The sequence below is a fragment of the Coregonus clupeaformis genome, chromosome 15 (genome assembly GCF_020615455.1).
Source record: "Coregonus clupeaformis isolate EN_2021a chromosome 15, ASM2061545v1, whole genome shotgun sequence".
Taxonomy (NCBI): domain Eukaryota; kingdom Metazoa; phylum Chordata; class Actinopteri; order Salmoniformes; family Salmonidae; genus Coregonus; species Coregonus clupeaformis.
The window spans coordinates 22415123-22441544 of record NC_059206.1 but is presented as its reverse complement, the minus strand read 5'-3'; the positions used below and the strand labels follow the sequence as shown (position 1 = coordinate 22441544).

General features: G+C 44.7%; 1 protein-coding gene across 9 annotated transcripts; it reads right to left on the bottom strand.

Annotated features, from left to right (window-relative positions):
• Positions 1-65: 65 nt before the first annotated feature.
• On the bottom strand, positions 66-25181 carry sec31a (SEC31 homolog A, COPII coat complex component). Of its 9 annotated transcripts, XM_045225058.1 has the most exons (33): positions 24991-25181; positions 24625-24677; positions 24219-24386; positions 23158-23978; positions 22366-22445; positions 21781-21904; positions 21272-21470; positions 20904-20999; positions 20584-20724; positions 19067-19209; positions 18136-18235; positions 17846-18007; positions 17473-17625; positions 17040-17270; positions 16858-16932; positions 16686-16727; positions 15487-15951; positions 14785-15387; positions 14209-14299; positions 13907-14085; positions 13008-13134; positions 12351-12496; positions 12062-12235; positions 11722-11943; positions 11381-11488; positions 9632-9737; positions 8617-8961; positions 7788-7829; positions 6602-6660; positions 2141-2380; positions 1816-1935; positions 1569-1640; positions 66-1430 (listed from the first exon to the last, which is right to left on the bottom strand). In XM_045225058.1, exons 5-33 carry the CDS (start codon positions 22442-22444, stop codon positions 1251-1253), a joined length of 4824 nt encoding a protein of 1607 aa, XP_045080993.1. In that variant the 5' UTR covers position 22445; positions 23158-23978; positions 24219-24386; positions 24625-24677; positions 24991-25181; the 3' UTR covers positions 66-1250. The 9 variants fall into 9 exon arrangements, with proteins under 9 accessions (XP_045080993.1, XP_045080989.1, XP_045080990.1 ...); XM_045225054.1 differs by having other exon boundaries at positions 14785-15951; XM_045225055.1 differs by having other exon boundaries at positions 8650-8961; positions 14785-15951.
• Positions 25182-26422: the final 1241 nt, after the last annotated feature.

The window sequence follows — 26422 nt, the reverse complement described above, 5'->3', positions numbered from 1 at the left end:
TACATAGTTAAATCTAATGTACATACATATTAGGCCTAGTACATATGAGGGAGGGCAGGCAGAGATCGTTATAAAAGCTAATAGTGACTCTTTATTTTGTAAATACATAAGAATATTACAAATTCAAGATACTAAAAACTCTTTAGGTCAAGGCTGAAGATGGATCCATACAGTTAAGCCACATACGTCTCATTATCCGTTCTAACACACTCACATTGCATTCAGACACTGCATAAAGTATCAGGAGATTAGTTAACTGGCCAGTATTTGTAAACTGAAAGACAATTAGTCTATTAAAACATGACATCCAAGCTGTTTATGACAAACATTAATTAGTAACATCTCAAAGCAACTGATATTAAGCAAACAATGAAGCAGCATGTTTTAAATAAATACTATTTATTGAAAATATTGCATGTTGTCGATTTTAAAATGTCCCATTTGCAACATAAGTGTCTTTCTGTTCTTACCAACATAGAGACAAATAGACTGTTTAATCAACAGCCTAAATCATACTGAAGACTAGAACTGAGAAGAAAAAAATGGACGCTGTCGCGTGAAATTTATGATGGCATGACGACCATTATAAAAAGCTAGTTCCCTCGTTATTAAACCTGATATTAATAATACCCAATTAAAACAGTCTGACAATGAGCCCAGGCATATCTTAGCGTGCATTCCGCCTGTGTTTTAAAGTACAGTCTCTGGTTTCCGTGTTTTAAAGTACAGTCTCTGGTTAAAAGGGGAGCAGCCCCCATTGCACTCTGCTCTGTCTGAAAACCATGATTACACTGAAAATGAACAAGAAAATAAAACATTTTCTTTTCTAAAAACAACATAAAACATGATCCTCAAAACTGGGTTGTTTGGCTTTTTAACATATTATCCCAGTGACAACGATAAGACTGGCAATATCAATAAATCTTGGTCCTATGTCCCACATGTGTTTACTATACTGTAGTGATACTGGTGGCATAGCTTGTGTTTGAGTTGTAAAAGAGAAGGGGGAGGGGTCTCTGAGTCCAGAATGGGATGAAGAAGGATCGGACAGTGATGTCGTAAAATCTCACGATTCTACAGGAAGTATAATATCTGCACTGGGAGCCACATGGAACTCCCACTGAAATGAGCTGATTAAAAACACCTGGCTCCCTATGTCTACTTCCTGATCTCTGTTATGACATCATCTCTGACCAATTCTTCTCCATCTCACCTCAGACTGAGGAGTGGGCGAGGGTCTCTCCTCCTGCTCAGACCCCCAGCTTGTTGGCTTGTGTCAGCACCACCTTGAGCACAGGCATGAAGGCAGACGTCTCGCTGAAGTTGCTGCTGCTCACTATGTGTGTGTGGATGTTGAGGCTCTCCATGTAGGAACGAGACTCGATGCACTGCACCATGTTGTGCAGGCCCCCTACAATGGCTGGGGAGAGCTAGAGAGCGACAGAGAGCGAAAGTGTGAGAAAGCGAAATTGAGAGAGATTTGTGGTGTGAGTGTACGTCTCAAAATGATATGCAACATTCTAACATGGAATTTTGAATGGTAACAATGTAGAATTGTTCAAACTCACTGTCTGCTCTCGTAGCTTGTCGTAGAGGGCCTCGAGGCGTTTGTTGGCATCATCCAACTTCCTCTTGGTTTGCTGCGGGGAGAGAGAAATATGATGAGACGCATATCAACAGCCCTAAGCTGAGGGAATGTTTGAAGAGGAAGTGTGAACAATTTTATACTGATGATCAAACTTAAGGAAAAGTAGTTGTATATGACGATTTATGAACTTCGTAGCTAAACTGACTTGATAGAAACGCTGTACTCACAGGGTCTGTGGCAGCAGCCAAGCACTTCTGGATGAGGCCCTCAAAGGTGCTCTTCAGGATCAGGTGCTCCTCAGGGATGGGCTTCTTAGTGATCTTCTCAGCAGGGATGGACTGCAGCGGCTGGAAGGTTAACACAATCTGAGTACATGGGTTTTAGACTAATTCTTAGGAATTGTTGTGGAGCTTTCTAAGTTGCAGTTGTACCAACTTACAATGTTAAGAGCTTTGAGGCCATTTAGCACTACTAGTAATTGAATCCACTAGCAATATGTTTGTCATCATTTCAATGAGGAATAGACCAATTTATATAGGAATAGACCAGTACATGTATGACATCTCCAATAGGGGCTCCAGGCGCTCCCTCCACACTTCCTCCACGTGTCTTGAGCATGCCAGGGTTCATGGGTGGGGGGGCCATCTGCTGCTGCTGCTGCATGCCCTGGTAGGGGGCCTGGTTCTGGGCCTGGCCTGGGGGCATGGAGGGGGGCTGCTGGGGGTCCCCGGCACCGAGGGGAGAAAAGATGGGGGCCGTGATGGGGGAAGGTGGGGTGTAGTTCTCTGGAACCTGGAACGGTGGAAAGAGCGTGTGAGTGTGTAATGTACACTGAACAAAAATATAAACGCAACATGTAAAGTGTTGGTCGCATGTTTCATGAGCTGAAATAAAAGATACCAGAAATGTTCCATACGCACAAAAAGCTTATTTCTCTCAAATTGTGCGCACAAATTTGTTTACATCCCTGTTAGTGAGGAATTTCTCCTTTGCCAAGATAATCCACCCCCCTGACAGGTGTGGCATATCAAGAAGCTGATTAAACAACATGATCATTACACAGGTGCACCTTGTGCTGGGGACAATAAAAGGCCACTCTAAAATGTGCAGTTTTGTTACACAACACAATGCCACAGATGTCTCATGTTTTTAGGGAGCGTGCAATTGGCATGCGGACTGCAGGAATGTCCACCAGAGCTGTTGACAGATAATTGAATGTTAATTTCTATACCATAAGCTGCCTCCAACCTCGTTTTAGAGAATTTGAGAGTACATCCAACCGGCCTCACAACAGCAGACCATGTGTATGGCGTCATGTGGGCGAGCGGTTTGTGATGTCAACATTGTGAACAGAGTGCCCCATGGTTGCGGTGGGGTTATGGTATGGGCAGGCAGGCAGGCATAAACTATGGACAATGAACACAATTGCATTTCATCGATGGCAATTTGAATTCACAAAAATACCGTGACGAGATCCTGAGCCCCATTGTGAGGCCCATTTTTTTAAAGGTATCTGTGACCAACAGATGCATATCTGTATTCCCAGTCATTTGAAATCCATAGATTAGGGCCTAATTTATTTATTTCAATTGACTGATTTCTTCAAATGAACTGTAACTCAGCAAAATTTGAAAATTGTTGCAGTTATATTCTTGTTCAGTATATATATATACATACATACATACATACATACATACATACACACACAGTGGGGGAAAAAAGTATTTAGTCAGCCACCAATTGTGCAAGTTCTCCCACTTAAAAAGACGAGAGGCCTGTAATTTTCATCATAGGTACACGTCAACTATGACAGACAAATTGAGAAAAAAAATCCAGAAAATCACATTGTAGGATTTTTAATGAATTTATTTCAAATTATGGTGGAAAATAAGTATTTGGTCACCTACAAACAAGCAAGATTTCTGGCTCTCACAGACCTGTAACTTCTTCTTTAAGAGGCTCCTCTGTCCTCCACTCGTTACCTGTATTAATGGCACCTGTTTGAACTTGTTATCAGTATAAAAAGACACCTGTCCACAACCTCAAACAGTCACACTCCAAACTCCACTATGGCCAAGACCAAAGAGCTGTCAAAGGACACCAGAAACAAAATTGTAGACCTGCACCAGGCTGGGAAGACTGAATCTGCAATAGGTAAGCAGCTTGGTTTGAAGAAATCAACTGTGGGAGCAATTATTAGGAAATGGAAGACATAAAAGACCACTGATAATCTCCCTCGATCTGGGGCTCCACGCAAGATCTCACCCAGTGGGGTCAAAATGATCACAAGAACGGTGAGCAAAAATCCCAGAACCACACGGGGGACCTAGTGAATGACCTGCAGAGAGCTGGGACCAAAGTAACAAAGCCTACCATCAGTAACACACTACGCCGCCAGGGACTCAAATCCTGCAGTGCCAGACGTGTCCCCCTGCTTAAGCCAGTACATGTCCAGGCCCGTCTGAAGTTTGCTAGAGTGCATTTGGATGATCCAGAAGAGGATTGGGAGAATGTCATATGGTCAGATGAAACCAAAATAGAAATAGAACTCGTCGTGTTTGGAGGACAAAGAATGCTGAGTTGCATCCAAAGAACACCATATCTACTGTGAAGCATGGGGGTGGAAACATCATGCTTTGGGGCTGTTTTTCTGCAAAGGGACCAGGATGACTGATCCGTGTAAAAGAAAAAATTAATGGGGCCATGTATCGTGAGATTTTGAGTGAAAACCTCCTTCCATCAGCAAGGGCATTGAAGATGAAATGTGGCTGGGTCTTTCAGCATGACAATGATCCCAAACACACCGCCCGGGCAACGAAGGAGTGGCTTCGTAAGAAGCATTTCAAGGTCCTGGAGTGGCCTAGCCAGTCTCCAGATCTCAACCCCATAGAAAATCTTTGGAGGGAGTTGAAAGTCCGTGTTGCCCAGCGACAGCCCCAAAACATCACTGCTCTAGAGGAGATCTGCATGGAGGAATAGGCCAAAATACCAGCAACAGTGTGTGAAAACCTTGTGAAGACTTACAGAAAACGTTTGACCTGTGTCATTGCCAACAAAGGGTATATAAAAGTATTGAGAAACTTTTGTTATTGACCAAATACTTATTTTCCACCATAATTTGCAAATGTGATTTTCTTTCTCAATTTGTCTGTCATAGTTGACGTGTACCTATGATGAAAATTACAGGCCTCTCTCATCTTCTCAGTGGGAGAACTTGCACAATTGGTGGCTGACTAAATACTTTTCCCCCCCCACTGTGTGTGTGTGTGTATATATATATATATATATATATATATATATATATATATACACACACACACACACACACACACAGTGGGGAGAACAATTATTTGATACACTACCGATTTTGCAGGTTTTCCTACTTACAAAGCATGTAGAGGTCTGTAATTTTTATCATAGGTACACTTCAACTGTGAGAGACGGAATCTAAAACAAAAATCCAGAAAATCACATTGTATGATTTTTAAGTAATTAATTTGTATTTTATTGCATGACATAAGTATTTGATACATCAGAAAAGCAGAACTTAATATTTGGTACAGAAACCTTGGTTTGCAATTACAGAGATCATACGTTTCCTGTAGGTCTTGACCAGGTTTGCACACACTGCAGCAGGGATTTTGGCCCACTCCTCCATACGCCTTCTCCAGATCCTTCAGGTTTCGGGGCTGTCGCTGGGCAATACGGACTTTCAGCTCCCTCCAAAGATTTTCTATTGGGTTCAGGTCTGGAGACTGGCTAGGCCACTCCTTAGTTGCCCTGGCTGTGTGTTTTGGGTCATTGTCATGCTGGAAGACCCAGCCACGACCCATCTTCAATGCTCTTACTGAGGGAAGGAGGTTGTTGGCCAAGACCTCGCGATACATGGCCCCATCCATCCTCCCCTCAATACGGTGCAGTCGTCCTGTCCCCTTTGCAGAAAAGCATCCCCAAAGAATAATGTTTCAACCTCCATGCTTCACGGTTGGGATGGTGTTCTTGGGGTTGTACTCATCCTTCTTCTTCCTCCAAACACGGCGAGTGGAGTTTAGACCAAAAAGCTATATTTTTGTCTCATCAGACCACATGACCTTCTCCCATTCCTCCTCTGGATCATCCAGATGGTCATTGGCAAACTTCAGACGGGCCTGGACATGCGCTGGCTTGAGCATGGGGACCTTGCGTGCGCTGCAGGATTTTAATCCATGACGGCGTAGTGTGTTACTAATGGTTTTCTTTGAGACTGTGGTCCCAGCTCTCTTCAGGTCATTGACCAGGTCCTGCCGTGTAGTTCTGGGCTGATCCCTCACCTTCCTCATGATCATTGATGCCCCACGAGGTGAGATCTTGAGGTGAGATCTTGCATGGAGCCCCAGACCGAGGGTGATTGACCGTCATCTTGAACTTCTTCCATTTTCTAATAATTGCACCAACAGTTGTTGCCTTCTCACCAAGCTGCTTGCCTATTGTCCTGTAGCCCATCCCAGCCTTGTGAAGGTCTACAATTTTATCCCTGATGCCCTTACACAGCTCTCTGGTCTTGGCCATTGTGGAGAGGTTGGAGTCTGTTGATTGAGTGTGTGGACAGGTGTCTTTTATACAGGTAACGAGTTCAAACAGGTGCAGTTAATACAGGTAATGAGTGGAGAACAGGAGGGCTTCTTAAAGAAAAACTAACAGGTCTGTGAGAGACAGAATTCTTACTGGTTGGTAGGTGATCAAATACTTATGTCATGCAATAAAATGCAAATTAATTACTTACAAATCATACAATGTGATTTTCTGGATTTTTGTTTTAGATTCAGTTGAAGTGTACCTATGATAAAAATTACAGACCTCTACATGCTTTGTAAGTAGGAAAACCTGCAAAATCGGCAGTGTATCAAATACTTGTTCTCCCCACTGTGTGTGTGTGTGTGTAGATACATACATACATACATACATACATATATATATATATATATATACACACACACACACACAATGTGTAATTGATCATGTGATAGGTCTCACCTTCTTCTTCTTTGGCACTCTGCTCAGGGTAGGAGGGTCGTTCCAGCCATTCTGAGGGCCTGTTGACAAGCAGAGAGAAACCCATCACTCACCTGTCTCTTCACTACAGCCTGGGTGCCACTGTCTCTGCACTCACACATTCTACATTGTTAGCTAGCCTTGCTAACTCTAGCTGGGCAAGAGAAACAACCACAGTTAGACTGGCACCTAGGCTAATCACAGCACAACACCGGAATGACTATGGTACAGATAATGGGCCTTTAAATAGTTGTTTTTCATAAGCTGGTATTGGGATATTGAATATTTTGTATGATGATTTCTGGGCAGCATGGCTATAAGCAAAAATATTATCATTGCTTTGATTGCTCTGATTTGTAATTACTTAAAGCAGCTAGCTATACATATTTCATAGTGCATCAGCAAGACAACGAGCAAAGCGTATTTTTTTGTCATTTAGCAGACACTCTTATCCAGAGCGACTTACAGGAGCAATTAGGGTTATGTGCCTTGCTCAAGGGCACATAAACAGATTTTTCACCTAGTCTGCTCGGGGATACGGACCAGCAACCTTTCGGTTACTGGCCCAATGCGCTTAACCGCTAATTTACTTGCCATTTGAGCAAATGACCAAAACAGGTCTTTCAGGCTAAATGTAATGGTATTTGAGTGCAGCGTAGCCTGCGCTGACCCCTAAATATAGTCATAATCACCATGATCCCCCTGCCTGCCATTTTTATCAGGGTATTGCCTGCCCTAGATAGCCAAGCAAAGCTCTGAACCAGACCAATCTGACTAACTTACCAACCCATTCATTCCCGCTTACGCTCCTGCCCAGACCACCACCCATCTGGGTCAACCAACTGACACTCATAACCATGTTTACCTTTCTATCAACAGCAACATGGCAGTTATGATTATGTCCTTGGTACTTCAGGTCTATGAAAAAGCTGATTATGTGATAGCAAATGTTAAAAAATTGGCTGGTTTTAAAATTGATTGAACATTCACCTGTAAACAGAAGTGGCAATGCAACTACTACCACATTGTTGATCATCAGGGATATTGGCGAGCGCTTTTGATTGGCGAGTGATTAAATTGATTTGTATGACCTGGTCAGGCCGGTGGCGACCATTTACAGGCAGTAATTGTGTAAAGTAGCAGAGCAGAGCTGTCTGTTTCAATTCACCTTCACCTTCCATGAAACAGGTAGTGTCTGGACTATATCCCTCTGTGGATGAAACAAATACACTCTAGAACACTTCCCAGAGCCAACAGGGCAGATGAGAGAAAACAGTAACATATATGCTAATGACAATGATAGCTAGGGAATGAATAATAGCATACTCAAAATGTGTTGTTAGTGAGTGTTACTGTACCTGTAAATGTTTACACCTAATAAAGTCTGCATTTAATTGAACAATGTGGTAATGCTAATACCATCTAACAACCCTCTCACACTTCGGTTTCCCCAAAAGACCAGGCAGGGCTCTGTTAATAAGTAACCACCATATTTCAGAGTAGTAACAGTGTCTCAGCTGAGAAATGCTACCTCAGCTTTCCCCACCCAAGGAGAGAAGTGTGAGAGAGGCTTGGAACAACAGCTGCTGTTGACTGTCTGAAGGCCGTCTCTGCTTGGCTGCACTGGGATCACTAAGCAGATAGATAGCACACACTGACTCCTGGCTCCGCTATGACCTTACAGTTGGACACCGTCTAAACAGCTGCTTTCGGTCACTTACTCCATTAAGACCAGTTCCATAACCACCATTAGCATCCTATGCTGGTCTCTGACGCTACACATGACATTCCCTATCCACATTTGGCTGGCCATTCAAACAGAACTATGGCTATGTTCCAATACCCACACTAGCATGCCACTTTAGAATACAGGTCCAATACACTGCTTCTTTCTGAGGGGTATTGTAGTGTGGATGCTGGAACAGATCCAGTGACACCTCTGAGTACTGTCATGTAGATGATTGGCGGGTGGAGAGAGGGACGAAACCAGTGCAGACCTGTTCTCTGAGAGGCCGGATCAGGCTGTGTACCTGAGGATCCGGTCGGTGGAAGCGGCGGCATGTAAGAGGCAGGCGACCCCGGTCCACCATGTTGGAAAGATGCTCCAGACGACAGTGGAGGAGGAGAGAAAGGAGGATGAGAAGGAGGAGCGGAGGACACAGGCTGGCCCATTGAAGGAGGTGGGTAGAGGGGTTGTTGAGTGTATTGGGGCATGAAGCCTGGAGCTGGGGCTTGGGGTGAGGAGGAAGAGAAGGAGGGAGGAGGAGGAGTAGAGTACTGGAGCGGTGAATAGATAGCTGGGCCACCAGTGCCAGGGTTGTACTGGCTGGCCGGAGGGTAGGCTAGGGTTCACAGGAGAGAGAACAGCATGCATTAGTCACGTAGTTACGTTAAAGACTAACTTTAACAGTGCTCACTGTGGTTCTTTAACAGTAGTAACATGCATTATAATTTCTAGCAGTTCAGGAAATGTTAAATGGAAGCATTTTCTCTGTTAATAATTACAATATGGTAACATTACAGAAAAATGCTTCAACTTAGTTAGAACTTCATTCAAAAGCATGTAGATGTTTATAGATAGACTATCAGGCATGAAATGTGTTTTTCAGAATGGGACATCATGCAGAGAGATAGTTAACAGCCAAACATGCTAATTCTCAATTAAGGGCGATATTTCAGGTTTAGAAACATCACCATAGAAGGCTCAAGGCTGAGCTAATTAGCAAAGAACATTCAAAAGAGAGAACACTAGGCAAACATTCTCCACCAGAAAATGCTTGATGGTTTAAATTGAGAAAACGGGGCATCGAAGTCAGAATAACTGTATATAGAATACCCAAGGCCAGCACCTGTATGTGCGAAGCCATGATTAGCTCGACGCTACTCAGTGTATCCTCCAAACCTGTTGGTGGCAGCAGCCACACACTTATAGGTGTTCAGGCTGCCATTTTCCTTCTACACGAAGAAGAGTCCCTATAACCTGGAAGTGGTAGTGATGTTTGAGACACTTACGCTGGTACTGATGTGAGTACATGGGGGGGTATGCAGCGGCCGAGGAGTCTGGGGGGGCAGCCGACCCAGTGGGAGGCATCCCATACATGGCGGGTGTCGGCTGAGCCTGCAAAGACAGGACAGACACAAAAGATGACGTCACAGACTCAGCGGCTGCATTCCAACTGGCAGCCTAATCCCTATATATTGCACTATTTTTTAACAGAGCCTTATTCCCTAGCCTATAAAGTGCACTATATAAGGAATAAGCTTCCATTTGGGAAGCAGCCTGGCTCATAACCACGACTAGGGCTGGGTTTCATTCCAGAGAGATCTTCCCTCTCCTCTGGTCTTGTTCACTCCCCTTCACGGATCTTAAAGTAACTGCCCAGTAATAATCTCACTTTTAAAAGTTAATATTATGTTAACTCATATCCAAATAATGTTGTTTACTCGTATTTGTGGCCAAAGCATAAATTGGAGGAAAAAAACACTTCAAAAACCCCACCTCAAAACACTGGGCAGTTATATTTAAGACAACTAGATAGAAGTACAAAATAGTGTAACACAAGAGCTGTGAGTGAATCAGAGACAAGAGACAAACAGGATATGGACTAAAGAAACAGACAGACATGAAGCAGTGCTTCTTAATCCTGGTCCTGGGGACCCAAATTGATGCACTTAATTGTTTTGCCTTTGCATTACACACCTAATTTAAATAAATAAAGCTTGATGAGTTGATCATTTGAATTAACTGTGTAGTACTAGGGCAAAAAACACAAATGTGCACCCCTTTGGGTCTCCAGGAACAGAATTAAGAAACACCGTCTTAGAAGGTTAGAGGTTGGATCAGGTGCTCCACACAGACATGCATGACAAACCATAAATGCATCCAGGGTGGGTTGGGGTATCAACAGGGTGACATGCATACTACAGCATCCACAGTAAGTGACCAGCTGGTGTGGGGACCATGGGAACAGGGGGTCGGAGATTTGCCTTCCAACAGATGGCGTCATTCTGACGCGACACGTGTTGCAAGGAGCAGTGTAGAAGACCGTCGCGCTATCTGACGTACGACAACGGGGGTTGGAGCTGTGACTGTGGAGGTAAAGGGTCAGGTAGAGAGACAGACCAGGATCATGCGGTAGTGGTGGTGGTGTTGGGGTCGGTCAGTGACCCTGAGGTAGGTGGTCAGAGGTGAGAGGTCAGGGGTACATGGCTGTGACCCAGTGCTTGGTATGCGTGCTAAGTCTAAATCGTACCACAATAGCAAGAGGAGCGCTTGCAAAAGAAGAGAGTAGTAACGTATTGATCCCATAGTAGAACCACAGCATGTCAAAAAAAAAACTTAGTAATGAGACCATTGAAAAACAATTCATTGGTTTAATCAGTGTCAATCCCATTTGAATCAATGTAATTAATAAATTCATTGTCATCCAGCCAAACCAAATGGGACTACAGTCAACCAGAGAAAAGATCAAAGCCATCAGAGACATATAAACATCCAGGGAAAAGACTTGGGGAGGAAAGCTACCGGCACTAATAATTATAGCAGGTAGTTACCGTCAAAGAAAGCAGGGCAAATATTTGAACAACAACATTTGTTACGTAGAGATCTGTGTTTATTTCGCTGCTAGAATTAAGAGTTAGATTTCAGAGTTAGTCAAGATTGAGGACTATTGAACACAAGCCCAAAAAGCTGAAGCAAAGTTGCTGGTGTGGTACAGGTGTGTTTGGTCACAGCCATGGTGAGGACTAGTGTGTGTGTACCTGGGGCTCTGTGGTGGCAGGGCCTAGATGAGGAGGAGGAGGAGGGACACTGGGGAGAGCTGTGGGAGTTTGGTTACTCCAGGAGGTCACTGTAGAGGCAGACCTCACCTGGAGAACACACACATACACACACACCGCATGGTACACACACCAATGATGACCACACAATGGAGGAGCCACAGCTCAACACCATCAGAGTCAGCGGCCACCGGCCACACAACATGTAGAAACAAGACCAAAGGGCACCCAAGACTGTGCTGACAATGTTAGCATTAAGAGAGAGGATCAAACATTTATGGGCTAATGATGAGGCTATGTGAGTGACTGTCACCGTCACTTACCGGCTGATAATACTGTTGTGGTGCAGGGGCAGCGGCAGGCACAGGGGCTGGTGCGGGCTGCTGGGACACCATAGAAGGCTGGGCAGGGGCGAAGAGCTGCCTGGGCTGGGGGGATGGGAGTTGGGGCTGGACCTGGGCTACTGGGGTTAGGGCTGGACCTGCAGCAGGAGCCTGTTGGCCCAGAGCTCTGCTGAGACGGTCACGCAGCTGCAGTACTGCAACCTGGCGGTAGAGCAAATACCGTACAATTAGAATCAGTAGAATGGACGTTACATTCCGGTTCTAAACAAGTAAACCCGAGGCAGATTGTGGGGCAAATGTATTGTGTAGTATCATTGACCTGCTCTGTGTTCTGTGGCAGGTATGCGATGGCGGTGGTGAGGCTGCCCTGGGAGGCCAGCAGGCTGGCATACTGACTCATCTTCTCGCCCAGTAGAAGCCCCACAGCAGAGGGACCAGACTCCTGGGTCTGCTCTACCGCCCTGCGGAGCACCACCACCTTCTCTACCAGGTCCTGCCGGAATATAAACATTACATAGAGTTAGACCTACGCACACACAACCATGTCTAGAGAGACAAAGGCAGTCGCACACAAAACTGACATACACATTACACACACACCCGCGTACCTGCAGAGAGAGGGGGCAGTGTCTGTCCTGGGCTCTGGTCCAGCAGGACACCAGTTTCTCCACGTTGCCAGCGCAGATGTAACACAGACAAGCCTGAGCCTGCAGCGTGCTGTCCTCCACGGCCTCCAGTCTGCAGCCCAGCAGGTCTACAGAGACAGCAGCACAGTTAGGTTCAAATTCACATCCCAACTGGTTCGCGCGGCAGAAATGGAAAGAGAAACATTGAAAGAAAGGCCAGTGAGGGAGAGAGTGAAAGGGCAAGAGAGAAAGCGAGAGCGTAAAAGGCCTTGCATGGTCAACATCTGCAGAAGCCATACAGCATTTATTGTGATACGGCCTCTGCAGAAGTCAGGACATTCATGCTTCTTGCGCTTCCCGGAGCAGAGCTGTTGTGAAGGAAGTTGTCAAGGAAGTGAGCTTGTGTTTATACAGGACCTCCCGCCCCCACCTGCCGTCAACCAATAATGTCAATGCGGAGCTATATGGAGCCCTCTGCATTGTTAAAAAATGTGGGAGGTATACAGCGATGCGGTACAGAGCTCTATTTGGCATCCGGATCGCATTTTCAGAGTTAGCATAAATTGGCTTTAAGGGAGAGAGTGTGAAAGAGAGAAGGAGAAAGAGGGACAGAGAGAGAGAGAGAGTGTCAGTTCCTACCACACAGAGAGGAGAACTCCTCAGGCTGAGCGTAGGTCATGACTGCAGCCAGAGCCTCCTTCCAGTTCTGCAGCTCACAGGTCTGCAGCACATCACGCCAGTCCCTCATCACCACTGCACTGATCAGCTGTTAATCAAAAACCAATCCTCAATATGACAATCTGTCATCAGCACTGTAGACCTCCCTCTGATCAGCTGCAAGAATCAATATGACCATAACCAATACTGTACATGTCCCTCTGCCAGTTCCTCAACCCCACCACACTGATCAGCTGCAGGAGGATGCATTGACAGTAAATCAGTAGTAGAACAGTAGCCAACACAGGAATACTGGTAGCCAACAATACCTGATCACATGACCATGACACTGACTGACATCATGGTCATGGTGTTCGTTACCTTGGTGATCTTCAAATCAAATCAAATTTTATTGGCCACATGCGCCGAATACAACAGGTGCAGACATTACAGTGAAATGCTTACTTACAGCCCTTAACCAACAGTGCATTTATTTTTAATGAAAAAGTAAAATAAAACAACAAAAAAGTGTTGAGAAAAAAGAGCAGAAGTAAAATAAAATAACAGTAGGGAGGCTATATATTCACAGGGGGGTACCGCTGCAGAGTCAATGTGCGGGGGCACCGGCTAGTCGAGATAATTGAGGTAATATGTACATGTGGGTAGAGTTAAAGTGACTATGCATAAATAATAGACAGAGTAGCAGCAGCGTAAAAACATGGGGTGTGGGGTGGGGGGGCAGTGCAAATAGTCCGGATAGCCATGATTAGCTGTTCAGGAGTCTTATGGCTTGGGGGTAGAAGCTGTTGAGAAGTCTTTTGGACCAGTGTTTTTAGTGTGTTTGTTGCCTTGATGAACTTACAGTGACCAGTGTTGGTTACCTTGGTGATCTTGCTGTGAGTCTTGGTGAAGTACTTCCTCTGTGTTTTCTCCAGAAGCTCCGCCCCTCCGGCGATGGCCAGGATGATGCTGTCGGCCATGCGGTTGTCATGGAGACAGAGTTCCACTGCGCCCTCGAAGTCCCCGGTCAGCAGGGCCTGGGTGATCAGGCCGTCCACGCCTGACAGGACAAACCAACACACAACTGTTTGCTTTTTAAACTTCAACAAACAGCAGCACACAGTCAACCTAAACTGTGAACAATTACAAATAGAGATTCAGATTGATATTAACTGATCTTTACCTTGACTGACACAGAGTTTAACGCCCTCGGGGACTGGAGCTGGGGCCTCCTCTGGGAGGCTGTCCTCTTCTTCGACTGGTGGAGCCACCTCCTGACAGACCAGAGGGAGTTTATCAATGTTATTTGAACGAGAGCAGTACCTTCACTGGAGTATGAGCACAACTCCAACTACTGTGTAAATCATCTGTTGATGCTTTGATGTCAATGGGAAATGTACTCGAAAGCACAACGACTCAAAACAATAGTTATTCCATACCACTATACCATCTACTCTCACGGAGACCTTTACATATAACCATAAAACAGCAAAGTAAAACAAAAAAACTGGTGTGAGTCTACCCCAGAGAGAAAGTGAAGTTGAAGGAAAATAGGGAGATAAAAATTGGGTGAGTTATTTAGAGTTATAGATGAGACACTATGTGAAAGCAATGTTACAACATAACCGTAGCAATATAATAACATAGTAATACTAATGTAATAGGTTTATAGTTTAGCGATGAACAACGATAACAACAATGGCGTAACAGCACGATGTGTCTTTCTCTGGGATGGACTGACGGGATGAGAAGAGGGTACCTCCTCCAGAGGAATCTCTTCATCTACTGGCATCTCTTCCTGGGCGATGGGCTCAGCTTCAGGGGCCTCAGCCTCTGTCAGGTCTACTTCTGCTGCCACTGGTTCCAGAGCTCCTGTCACTTCCAGTTCCGCTGCTTGCTGGAGGTTTGCAGCGGCGATGAGGTCAAATGGATCTTCCGCTTCTGGTTCCGGAGCAGGTGTGAGTTCCGGTTCCGCTGCTTGCTGGAGATTTGTAGCGGCGATGAGGTCAAATGGATCTTCCGCTTCTGGTTCCGGAGCAGGTGTGAGTTCCGGTTCCGCTGCTTGCTGGAGATTTGTAGCGGCGATGAGGTCAAATGGATCTTCCGCTTCTGGTTCCGGAGCAGGTGTGAGTTCCAGTTCCGCTGCTTGCTGGAGATTTGTAGCAGCGATGAGGTCAAATGCGTCTTCAGGTGGGAGGTCCGTGGAGAGGAGTCCAGGGTCTGCTAGAGGTTGCAGGGTGGGGACAGGAGGAGGAACCAAGTCCAGCTGGGCTGCCGGCTGCAGACTGGGCATCGATGACATTGGGTCGAAGCCGGGTACTGGCTGCAGGTTGGTGAGGTCGGATACAGGCTGTAAGTCCACCTGGTTGAACGCAGAAACAGGCTGTAAGTCAACTTGGTTGAACTGAGATACAGGCTGCAAGGCCACCAGGTCAAATTCTAATACATGCTGCAAAGCTACCTGATCAAATTCAGATACAGGCAGTGAGTTCACTTGGTTGAACTCTGTCGGAGGCTGGAGGGTAAAGGAGGCAGTGGGATCAAACACGGGTACTTGCTGCAGGTCAGCTGGAAGTGCCAGAGCTGGGTCAGACTCTGGCAGGAGAGCAATGGGAGCAACAGGGGCAAGAAGCTGGGGTTCTGCGCTGAGGTCAAGAGTAGGGACAGGCTCCGATTGGAGGACAGGCATAGGATCAGAAGGTGAAAGGTCACGGCTGAGCGGGGGGGCAAGCTCTGGCTGGGGTCCGGGTTCGGGCTGGAGGGCGGGCTCAAGCGGAGGTTCGGGGGTGGCCTCAACAGCCGCCTCAGGCATGGGAGGAAGGACCTCAGGCTCGGCGCTGAGCTGCGGAGCGGGAATGGGCACTACCTCTGGTCCAGGTTCAGCCTCGAGTTCAGGATCAGAGGTGGGGACAGGAGCAGGGGCGGGCTGCATACATTCATACAGCAGGAGAGGAAAGGTGTAGGAGAGGAGTAGGATTGGAGAGGAGAGCCAGATTCACACAGAGTTCAGCAGAGAGAGCCATTAAATTGAGAGTCGTAGATAAATAATCAACAGAATCACTGACATGTTGGAAACCCAACAATATTCATAAAATGTCATTGATTGTGTCCATTGAGATATTAGTACCGTTATCTTTGAGCCCGGGTTAAGCAATGTCAGAATCACAAAATATGCTTTAATTTTAGCAGATGAGAAAATAGCAGATGAGAAAATAGCATTGTCTTGCAGATAAGAAAATATAAGGTACAATTGAAATATGTGATGTGAAATTCACCAAATTATATTAAATGATGATCTATGACAAAAGTCAGGAAAGCAATTCAACGATTTTCAGTTGTCCTAACTTGAAAGGCCAAGGGTCATGAATAAGAAGCAACACTTTTCTTACTTCCTTCTAGTAGTCACAAACAACTCTAGTGTGAAACCTAGATAGTTAGTCAAGTTGGACAGTTTCCCAATGCCCCTACCACTTCCCTGTTTGAGCAATGAGACCAACGCTAAAGAAAGTGAATGAGCAGATACATTTGCTCTGCATTACCATTAGCAGCAGTACCATCTACTTTACCGCACACTGAACCGTATTCCATGTTGTTTATCGTGATATCACAAATAATTAAATATATGTTTCTTCCACATATACACACACACAAAGTCCTTACCTCCTCGGGCTGAATAGGTTCTCCCTCTAATGCTGCTGCAATCTGTGAACAAAGGAACAACCCCAGCAGAATTAAACCAGGCTGACAGACAGCATTAGGACCAGACAGGTCAGACAGACAACAGACCGACAAGGCCTGAGGACATTCAGTGACAGTTCATTTCCAACCTCACCTTTGCTGCTAGCTCCTCCTTCTTGTATCCCAAAAGCTCCAGGTATTTTCCACGAGTGTCATTCTCAAAGTTCACCTGAAAACACAATTTAACATTGGTAGTAACAGCCCAGCCATACTGTGAAATACAGCAAGAAACAAAACGTATGTTTTAACAATAGAAGTCAAAGTTCCTATCCCTACTTTCAGGAAGGACCAGACGGTCTTCTCAAACTCGTTCTGGGCAGAGTCTATCTTCTCTTGGCAGAAGTCAATGAAGCTGCCTGCAGCCAGCGTGTCCTGCAGCTGGGCCGAGCGCTCCAGGAAGGTCGTCTCCGTGATCACCTGACTAATGTGAACCACATGGGCTGTGGGCTGTTGAGGCTGCTGGGGGTTGGGCTTGATGTTCTCCAACGACACCAGCTTACCACCAAACTGGAGGGGGGGGGGGGAAACAGGAAGAGAACAACTTATTAGTACAATTTCAACATCTCAATAGAATGTCTATAGAGGTGAGAGAAAGAGGAAGCAGCAGGAGGAGATGATACTGCTGAGTGACATACTGTACATCATGCGTCCATGCATACGACTTGAAAAACATTGCAAAGTAATGAAGGCAGAGAAGATAGTGACTCACAGCGAAGGAGGCCCCCACGGGCCTGCGGATCCACTTGGGAGGCTTCTTGAGGGGAGTGATGGTGGTGTGGGCAGCCGGGGCCTTGGGAAGCTGCAGGGGGGGCAGGGTCTGTCCCATCCCAAACGGATCCATGTTGCCAAACGACGTGCTGATCTAGAACATAGACATGCCAAAGAGCAGCAAATTTAACAATGTTTTATTTTTTTTACAGATTAGGTATTCATTCATATCAAGTGTCTCCAATGATGGGCCAAAATTGAAGCGAGTTTCCACTCTAAATCTCAGAATTTGTGCAAACCGTGTCTGTAACCCTAACCAACATGGAGGCCAGTTTCCAACCTAAACAGTGTTCATGTGTGAAACTGTTACCCACCGTGTCTGCCTGTGTCTGGCTGAAAGCCTGGCTGCTGCCCCCCATGATGGAGTAGATGCTGATGTGTCCGTCGAAGGCTGCAGCCGACAGCACCGCGGGGTTCCTGGGGCACCACTGGATGTCAAAGCACCACTGGGTACTGGTAGGCAGCTCATACAGCACCTGGAGATAAACAACAGACAGGACGGGAATGGAGTTACATTTGTGGTTAAATAAAGGTGTGTATGTCTACTTTGTAGTTAGGGACCATGCTACGAATAGCACAGAGACAACGGATCACACACTCTCACCTCGGCGGTGTTGGGGTTCCAACAGAGGATTCTGTTGTCCTTCCCACAGCTCAGTAGCAGCTCAGGGTCAGCTAGACTCCAGGCGATGGCCAGGACACCCCTGATGAACACACCACCCCGATTTAATTAGCATAATTTAATCTGATCACATTCGATCTACTGAACACTTGCCATTAGTTCTGACAAGTCTTGGGTGTGCCATTCTTTTGTTAGCGGTCACACCAGATTAGCGTGTTCTGATCACCCCTATCTCCCAGACACCTCTTGCAAGCAAGGACAAATTCATACTGCAGCCACATTGCTGGGTGATTGTCTCACAAAGGTCAGCCTCAATGTGTTGTTTTTGGCTCCATTATTCCATGCAATACAAAAGTTTGGACCAGGACTGTCAGTGTTATTTATTTTTTATTTTTTTATTTTTTTTTTACCCCCTTTTTCTTCCCAATTTCGGGATTACGATCTTGTCTCATTGCTGCAACTCCCCAACGGGCTCGGGAGAGGTGAAGGTAGAGTCATGCGTCCTCCGAAACATGACCCGCAAAGCCGCGCTTCTTAACACCTGCTCTCTTAACCTGGAAGCCAGCTGCACCAATGTGTTGGAGGAAACACTGTTCAACTGACGACTGAGGTCAGCCTGCAGGCACCCGGCCCGACACAAGGAGTACCTAGAGTGTGATGAGCCAAGTAAAGCCCCCCGGCCAAACACTCCCCTAACCCGAACGACGCTGGGCCAATTGTGCGCAGCCCTTTGGGACTCCCAGTCATGGCTGGTTGTGACACAGCCTGGGATCGAACCCCAGGCTGTAGTGACACTGCAACACTGCGATGCAGTGCCTTAGACTGCTGCGCCACTCGAGAGGCCAGCCAGTTAGTGTTTTAACATGACTTTTTCCAAGACTGGATACCAGATTAATGTGAAGTCATAATTTACCGTGTGTGGTTCTCCAGGACTTTGAGAGGGGAGGTGGCGAAACGCAGGTCCCAGATCTGGATCACTGGCATTCTGTCATCCTCCGAGGCCAGCACCAGCTGAGTAGCTACCTCCGGGTTCCACTCTAGCCCAGAGCAGTGCATCTGAACACACACACACACACACACACACACACGTACCTATTAATTTACTCTTATAATGAATGCGTGGTTCTCTCTCTGCCCATCTGTCACATGGTGTTAATACTAGGTTTGTACCAAGGGTTGGAATTGGTTCAGGGAACAGAACAGAAAACCAGAAACGAATTAAATGATTTGAGGAACAGAACCCAAACTAAAGTGATCTATACTGTTCCGGAACAGAACTGTTAATAAAAGCAACGTTCTGTCCCACTATGCAAAGCCCTCACTCTGTCACTCAGAAATGTATTCCAGTGTCTGCCTGCCAGCTGGAAATCTTTGCCAGTGGGTGTGCGTGTAGGCTACCTGCCCCTCCCCTCTGAAGCACAGCTGTAGCTTACCGACGACATTATAAATTAGGGAGATATGTTTAATTAGAGAAGAATGGATTTACTTTTTCCAATGCTAGTTAAGGATACTACAGTTATCACATTTCACACTGGATTTATTAACTACAAAAAGGTAAGACACGTTTTTAATTCTAGTGCTGCTCCGCACACACAAGCTTGTTAGCTAACGTTTGCTCTGGTCCAACATAAAACCAACTCGGAAGTTCAAAGACATTCAAAGTTCCTCCATAGAAGCCTCTCCTCCGTAGGTATAATTCTGTGGGCCTGATTCAGATAATACATGTCATAAGATACCCAGCGCTTCAAGGCAAGCTTCCTCCATCCTCTCTCCTCAAAATGTCTGTTGCATCTTGCGCCCTACACTGTGACTGGCAGCACAGTATGTGTTTGTCTTTCATTATGATTCAACCATGCGGTTATGGCAAAATACAATTTGCTCTTAACGACTTTCCTATACAGATTAAATTGCTTACCCGCTCCACAGCAAGCTGCTCTATCCGCACTGATTGGTGAAGTAATTTAAATGTCGAGCTAAATGTAAAATATATATATTTCAGAGGTTTAAAAAGGAACAATATAAACCGGTACTTTATTTTGCTTGTCAGAACAGTGGAACGAATTGAAAAAAAATGATGTCAAAAGCCTCAGACCTATACGGTTGCCAATCCTGTCTGTCTGTCCCAAAAAAAAAAAAAAGAGGCAAGCTTTTGACTGAAGGAGCAGGGAATTCTTCCCACCCCCCACAGTTTATAGAAAGCTGCAGGCCAGGGAGAGTACTTTTAAACTGGAGATGAAAGTGACAGACTGAGCCTTTAACAGCAGACAGACATGCATAGAGCGTACCATGTGTTGTGGACACAAATTACAGACTGAGGCTTTAACAGCCGACAGATAGACACGGACAAACGCGTGTTGCTGGGTACATTGTTGCTGGGTTCACAAGTGGCAGACTGAGCCGTAAACAGCAGACGTGCATTACGGTACGTACCCTGTTGCTGTGGTCGCTGACTTTGATGATTAGGTCGTTCTTGCGGAGGTCCCAAATGGAGGCGCGGCCGCTGGGGCTGGCCGAGGCCAGGATGTGTTGGACCTGTCTGTTCCACGCCACACAGCTGATGTCCTCCAGAGGCTGAAATAAACAAACAGCCTGCTCTCTCAAATGTTCCTCTACTATTAAAATACCTGGGTGCAGGATCCTTGCAGACTAGATCATCCATGAAAATGTTTAAGTAAAGCACTCCAAAAGTTAAATTTCAATAGTTTCTTAATTAACCGTGCAGAGACATGTTCTAGTGTCATGGGTCTTACCTGAGTTTTAGGGCCTGGTGTCATCGGGGAGCCAAAGTTGTTCAGGTCCCAGATGTAGATCTCTGATTCATTACCTCCTGAAGCCACCAGGTTGGTCTGGGGAAGGGGAGAGGGAAGTAATGCATTATTATCACTAGCTAACATGGGGTGACAATGTAAGCACAATAACAAACACAATGAGATACACTTGACAAAGTTGGTAGACCAGTCTACAAAGGTCAGTAGATGAAAACGTTAGTATTCCTATTAAACAAAAGTAAGAAGTTCAAGTGAGTTGAGCAATATCTGAATGTGCATATTATGCACAGCACAGTATAAAGCCAAAGCTGTTAGTGAAAGCATAGTTACAGTTAGTTAGGTGTACCTACCTGGAAGGAGTTGACATCAAGGGCTCTGACCGGCCCGCTGTGTTTGTCACTCTGAGCGATGACAACGTCACTGTGTCCAGCAATGATCTTGGCCGGGTCGTACAGGATGACGTCACCATTCTCTCCCCCCGCGATGAGCACTCCAGATGGGAGACCCTGTGCATCCATGCCATGGGGACCCCACGCCAGCTTGTGGTATCTGGTGAAGAGAGATAAGAGCAGTCGGATCTATGACATATGTTTTCTAAACCTAGCAAAGAGTTGACTTGCTCTGATGCTTATTGTTGTACCCATGTTGGAACTTGTATTGCACCATTCTTTGTTGATTGATTATACTTGTTGTTTGTTCCAGTGACCTGAGTTTTAATCACTACAGTTTTCACAACTAGTATTCCCTAACTGGGTTTACCCTACTACTTGAGATATCTGAAGAAATATAATTTACAAAGAATCCTGTTGAAAGAAAACTTCCTCTGATTGGGTTAGGGTTAAGGCTAAGGTTTCCCTACCTGTGAGAGGAGGAGTATGCTCCGCGGAGCTTCATGTCCAGAGAAGGGTCGGCCAGGTCCAGCTCAAAGATCTCCAGAGAGGCGGTGGTACTGAAGGAGGCATCCAACTGCTGGGCTGACGTACCTGGACTCAGAGACAGACAGGTGAGGGGTCAGCAATACCTGACCAGGTAGACGCACTAACTGGACAGCTGTTCAGACAACAAATATTCAACCCTTAACAAGGGCACCAAGACCAGTGGAAGAAAAACAGCCCATAACATCAAAGACCCACCACCATATTTGACAGTAGGGATGAAGTATTTTCTGCATTAGCGTCGTTCTTTCGAAGGCCAAACCCACAGCTGGTGTGCGAGGCCAAAGACCTCTATTTTCGTATGACTATAGCACCGGTTCCAATCCAAGTGCCTTTAGCAAACTCCAGGCGGTGGTCAGATGACATGAAAATAGTGGTATTTGGCCACACACACTAATGGTGGGTTTGGCCTTCGAAAGAACAATGCATATGCAGAAAATACCTCATCCCTACTGTCAAAAATGTCAGAGATGCTCAGTGAAGTGTATAAAACAGGAAAACACAAACACCTGCTGCCAGGTACACAGGATGGTGCTGTGCTGGGCTCCAGCTCTGGATGGCCGTGCGGTTGATCTCTTTGAGCTTCATCCTGATGGGGAGAAAACACAAACAAGAATGAATAATGATTTTAGCACACAGAAAGAATGGATCACAATTGATAATGAAATGGTCTTGAAAATAGTCACCTCTCCTCTTCATCTACAGTCACTTTATACAATGGCAGATATGTAGGCTAACATCTGGCTAATGTCTGATAATCAAAGGGCACAAATACAGAATAAGGGTTCTGGATATGGTGTCTCTGAACTGGGTATAGTTTTATATGGCTGTAAATAGGGTAGGAGGGCAAAGGTACATTCAAATGAAACAGACATTTTGAATGGATTCCGTGTAGTCACCATCCATTATTACTGAATAGATAGCCAAGTCACACAAAAGGAACTTTCCATTCAAAGGAGATGACACAGACAAGTTGTTTGTGCAGCAAAGTACATGGTTCGCTGGTACGCTAGCTAAAATAAGAAGCCACGCAGCAACTGCTAAAAATGCGTAGGTACCTTTCAATGAGACTACGGTTCTGACAGCAACATTTAATTTGTAAGAAAACAAAACAGACAGCTGCAAATGAGTGGTTTCTGATCGAATACACCAATGAACTCAGTAGTTAGCTAACTAGTACAGTAATAGAACAATCTGCGAGCTAGAAACTAGCAATATGGCTAGAATAGCTATGGCTAGAAGAGCTAAGCGAAATACTGTACAACAGGGTCACACACCTAGCTAATCCAAAAATGTCTTACCTTCTCAGTTCTGTTCGCTCTTATAACATGAACACATACATACACAGTCGATATGCGACAAAAACGTTGATCACTCGTGCTAGTTCCCTTTTCTTTATTGTGCAAGCTTATTAACAAGGCGACAGCTCTCGGCTGCAGAATGCAGATTCAATGAAATTCCACGTCCGCACTGGTCTTCGGCTCCATCAACGTGGCACAATAATCTCCTCCCCCTTCTCCAGGCACTTCCGGTGAAGGTCGGCCTGAACATTCCGTGCTGTACGTACAGGCCGTATATACATGTTATTTGTAGCGAACACAATTGGTTGCATACTTCACATTAGGGAGTGCACCACCCTGCCATAAGTGTCAACTTTGTTGCATCAGGCAAAATGTCAACTACTGAATAGGCTGAGTAAATCCCTCAGTATCAATGTAAGCAAATCTTAATTTCCTCTCATTGCACAGTATATGCAGGCTTTGGTCCTGACCACTCAACTTCTCATGCTACCATGGTTTAGCCATTCTAGTAAACGGCCAGGTTAACCAATTTCCCTACATGCATTTCAATCGAGTTTGTGTAACCTTCACCTTCAATGCCATTTCAATGTTCTATTGCCAAGACAGCACTATATGAGACACTTCACACATTTCTGAAATGATCAGTCATTCAAATTAACATACTTTGTAGTGTTTATCCCAAACATTTATTTTCATTTGACAAGGGATAGTAAATGCTTATATCAATTTGTACTGTAATTTCACAAGGCCTGGGGTGCCGTCTTTGTAGTCAATTTCACCATGGAAAACAAGACATTCCAGGGCACTCCTCTTGCTGAAGCCTGGGGCAAAACAGAAACTCAAGGTTAGTGTGAATAGGGATGTCCTTTGACAGCATTCTAAATAATTATTACACAATAACCTGGCCATATAACTGAAAACTTGAAGAGACTACACTCAATGAAGTTCAATAATAAATCTCTCCCAGGCTTGGAAGTGTCAGATTTGTAGTAATCATTAAAACAGCCTGCATGCACATCCAGATTAAATCTACCCTATAGGATTACCTACATAATACATACCCATTACCCACAGAGTGAGTTGTTGCACAGCACTGAAGAAATCAAGAGCCTCTCCTCTGTAGCTATGTCCTATACATGCCTCCGTGTGGTATCAGGGAATGGACTGTGGACTGAACTGATCCTGGTCCAAGTCACATCCTTTCCACCACCAACTGCATTCTGTTGGATCTGCGCCAAAATTGAAGGTTAAAATAACAGTACAATCAAAGCTAGTCAAAAGAATACCAATTATAGGCTAATGCACATGTCCTCATTAATAATGTAATAGTAATAATCACTGTGGTTCATGATGTGAACAGCAGATACAGATTTTAATCATAGGACAATGATAGTCTCAGTTGGACTCAAGCAATGTTAAATTACTGTTCATAGCTCAAGTTGTTGAGTAGCCAATTTCATATCTTACCACGTGTCCTGTATCAGTTTGTCATCCATCCTGCAACATTGCATCAGAAGACACTAGAAAGGGCAACATATTGATACATTGTTATAACGCATCGTGCAACATTCTTGGGTCAAGCATAGGTCAAGTTACAGACCACGTGCACAGACTAGACATACAATTTTAAGCTAGTTGAGTCCTCATAGTTGTAAAAAAAGTAATCACAGAGGTTCATGATGTGAACAGCAAAGATTTAAATCATCGGACAAGGTATAAAAATCTCTGATACTGATAGCCAATAGTCAGCACTAGCTAAATATAGCAAGCTACTAGCTAACAGCATATATGTTTGTAGTAGCTAGCTATGCTATCAGAGGACTGACAACTTACTGCAAGATCCGCATCAAATGGCCAGTCATCATCTCGCCAACAAATGACGAAGTCATTTTCTTTATCAAAACATTCTTCAAGGTTATTATTTGCATCGGTGTCACACGACTTGCTAGAGTCTAGCTGTTCTATTGATCAAAGTGAAATGTCCAGACCTCGTGGTGGTAATTTGCGCATGCGTTTTATATACACCGCAAAGCAATGTGGGAAAAACAAGAGAAAGGCGGGACTTCAAAAAGATCTCTGCTGACAACAATAAATATCTAAAATAGTGTTACAATTATAATTACAAAAGTGCTAAAGTATAGCTTTAAAACACTTGCAAATCAACCTCATGTCACTGTCTAAAAAAATAAATAATAATGATATCATGCACATCTGAAATCAGAAAATAATTATTTATTTTATTTAACTAGGCAAGTCAGTTAAATAACAAATTCTTATTTACAATGACGGCCTAGGCTGGCCAAACCTGGACGACGCTGGGCCAATTGTGCGCCTCCCTATGGGACTCCCAATCACGGCCAGTTGTGATACAGCCTGGAATCGAACCAGGGTCTGTAGTGACGCCTCTAGCACTGAGATGCAGTGCTTTAGACCGCAGCGCCACTCGGGAGCATTTGTTTGTAAAATATTAATGCAATTTAGTGCACCAATTGAGAAGAAAAAAATGTGTACATAAATGTATAAATTTAATTTGCTTCGTAGTTCGCTTACATTACAGTCAACATCGTACATATGCTTTACTGAATATAAATCTTTAAATCTGAAAATAAAAAAGTACTTTAATTCTGTGTGATACTGTGTTATAATCATGAGATAAATAATTCCTGACAGAAAGATGTTTACAAGAATGGTAACATTAGAAAAAAGAAAAACTTGATTTCACCTAGAAAGTAATACAGGCAATGGTCACGTAACATATACAATCAAGCAACCAAAATACAGAGGAGTACTATAGAGCCATTGCACATGGTCTTTGAAACATGGAGGTGCAGCAGGTAAAATTACCGATTTACACAGATCAGTTCAGTATGGTCTCAAAAAAGACTAAGTTCAATACAGAGATTCCCTCAGTAAAAAAAGCCTGGTATTGCAAACATTTTGAGAAGGTCAATTGTTTTGTTTAGTGTACATTTATTACTACAAAGTTATGGGTTAGGTTAAGTTTCTCCTGAAATATTTAGATTTGATATAAACTTTTCTGTTCTTTGATTGATAATATTGATTTATTTATTCTGTTAAATGTCTCACTTCGTTAGAAGACAATCTAAAAACCATTCCCTACCTTTTACGATCAGATTGAGGGGGTGAGTTTAGCACGATCACAGGGTTCTGGTTGTGCTCCTCTATTGGAAGCCCTTTGAAATATCCCGCTTTGTGGGATGACAATGGATACTAGGGGTGTATTCAATGAGGTGAGAAATGTTGC

What these genes read in the sequence shown, in the direction of transcription:
- sec31a (XM_045225054.1), bottom strand. Translation starts at nt 22,444, where the DNA reads ATGAAGCTCAAAGAGATCAACCGCACGGCCATCCAGAGCTGGAGCCCA. An exon ending in GTCCTGGAGAACCACACACG is followed by an intron (nt 18,236 to 19,066) that starts GTAAATTATGAC and finishes TGTGTTCATCAG; the next exon opens with GGGTGTCCTGGCCATCGCCT. An exon ending in GTACTCACATCAGTACCAGC is followed by an intron (nt 8,962 to 9,631) that starts GTAAGTGTCTCA and finishes TGTGAACCCTAG; the next exon opens with CCTACCCTCCGGCCAGCCAG.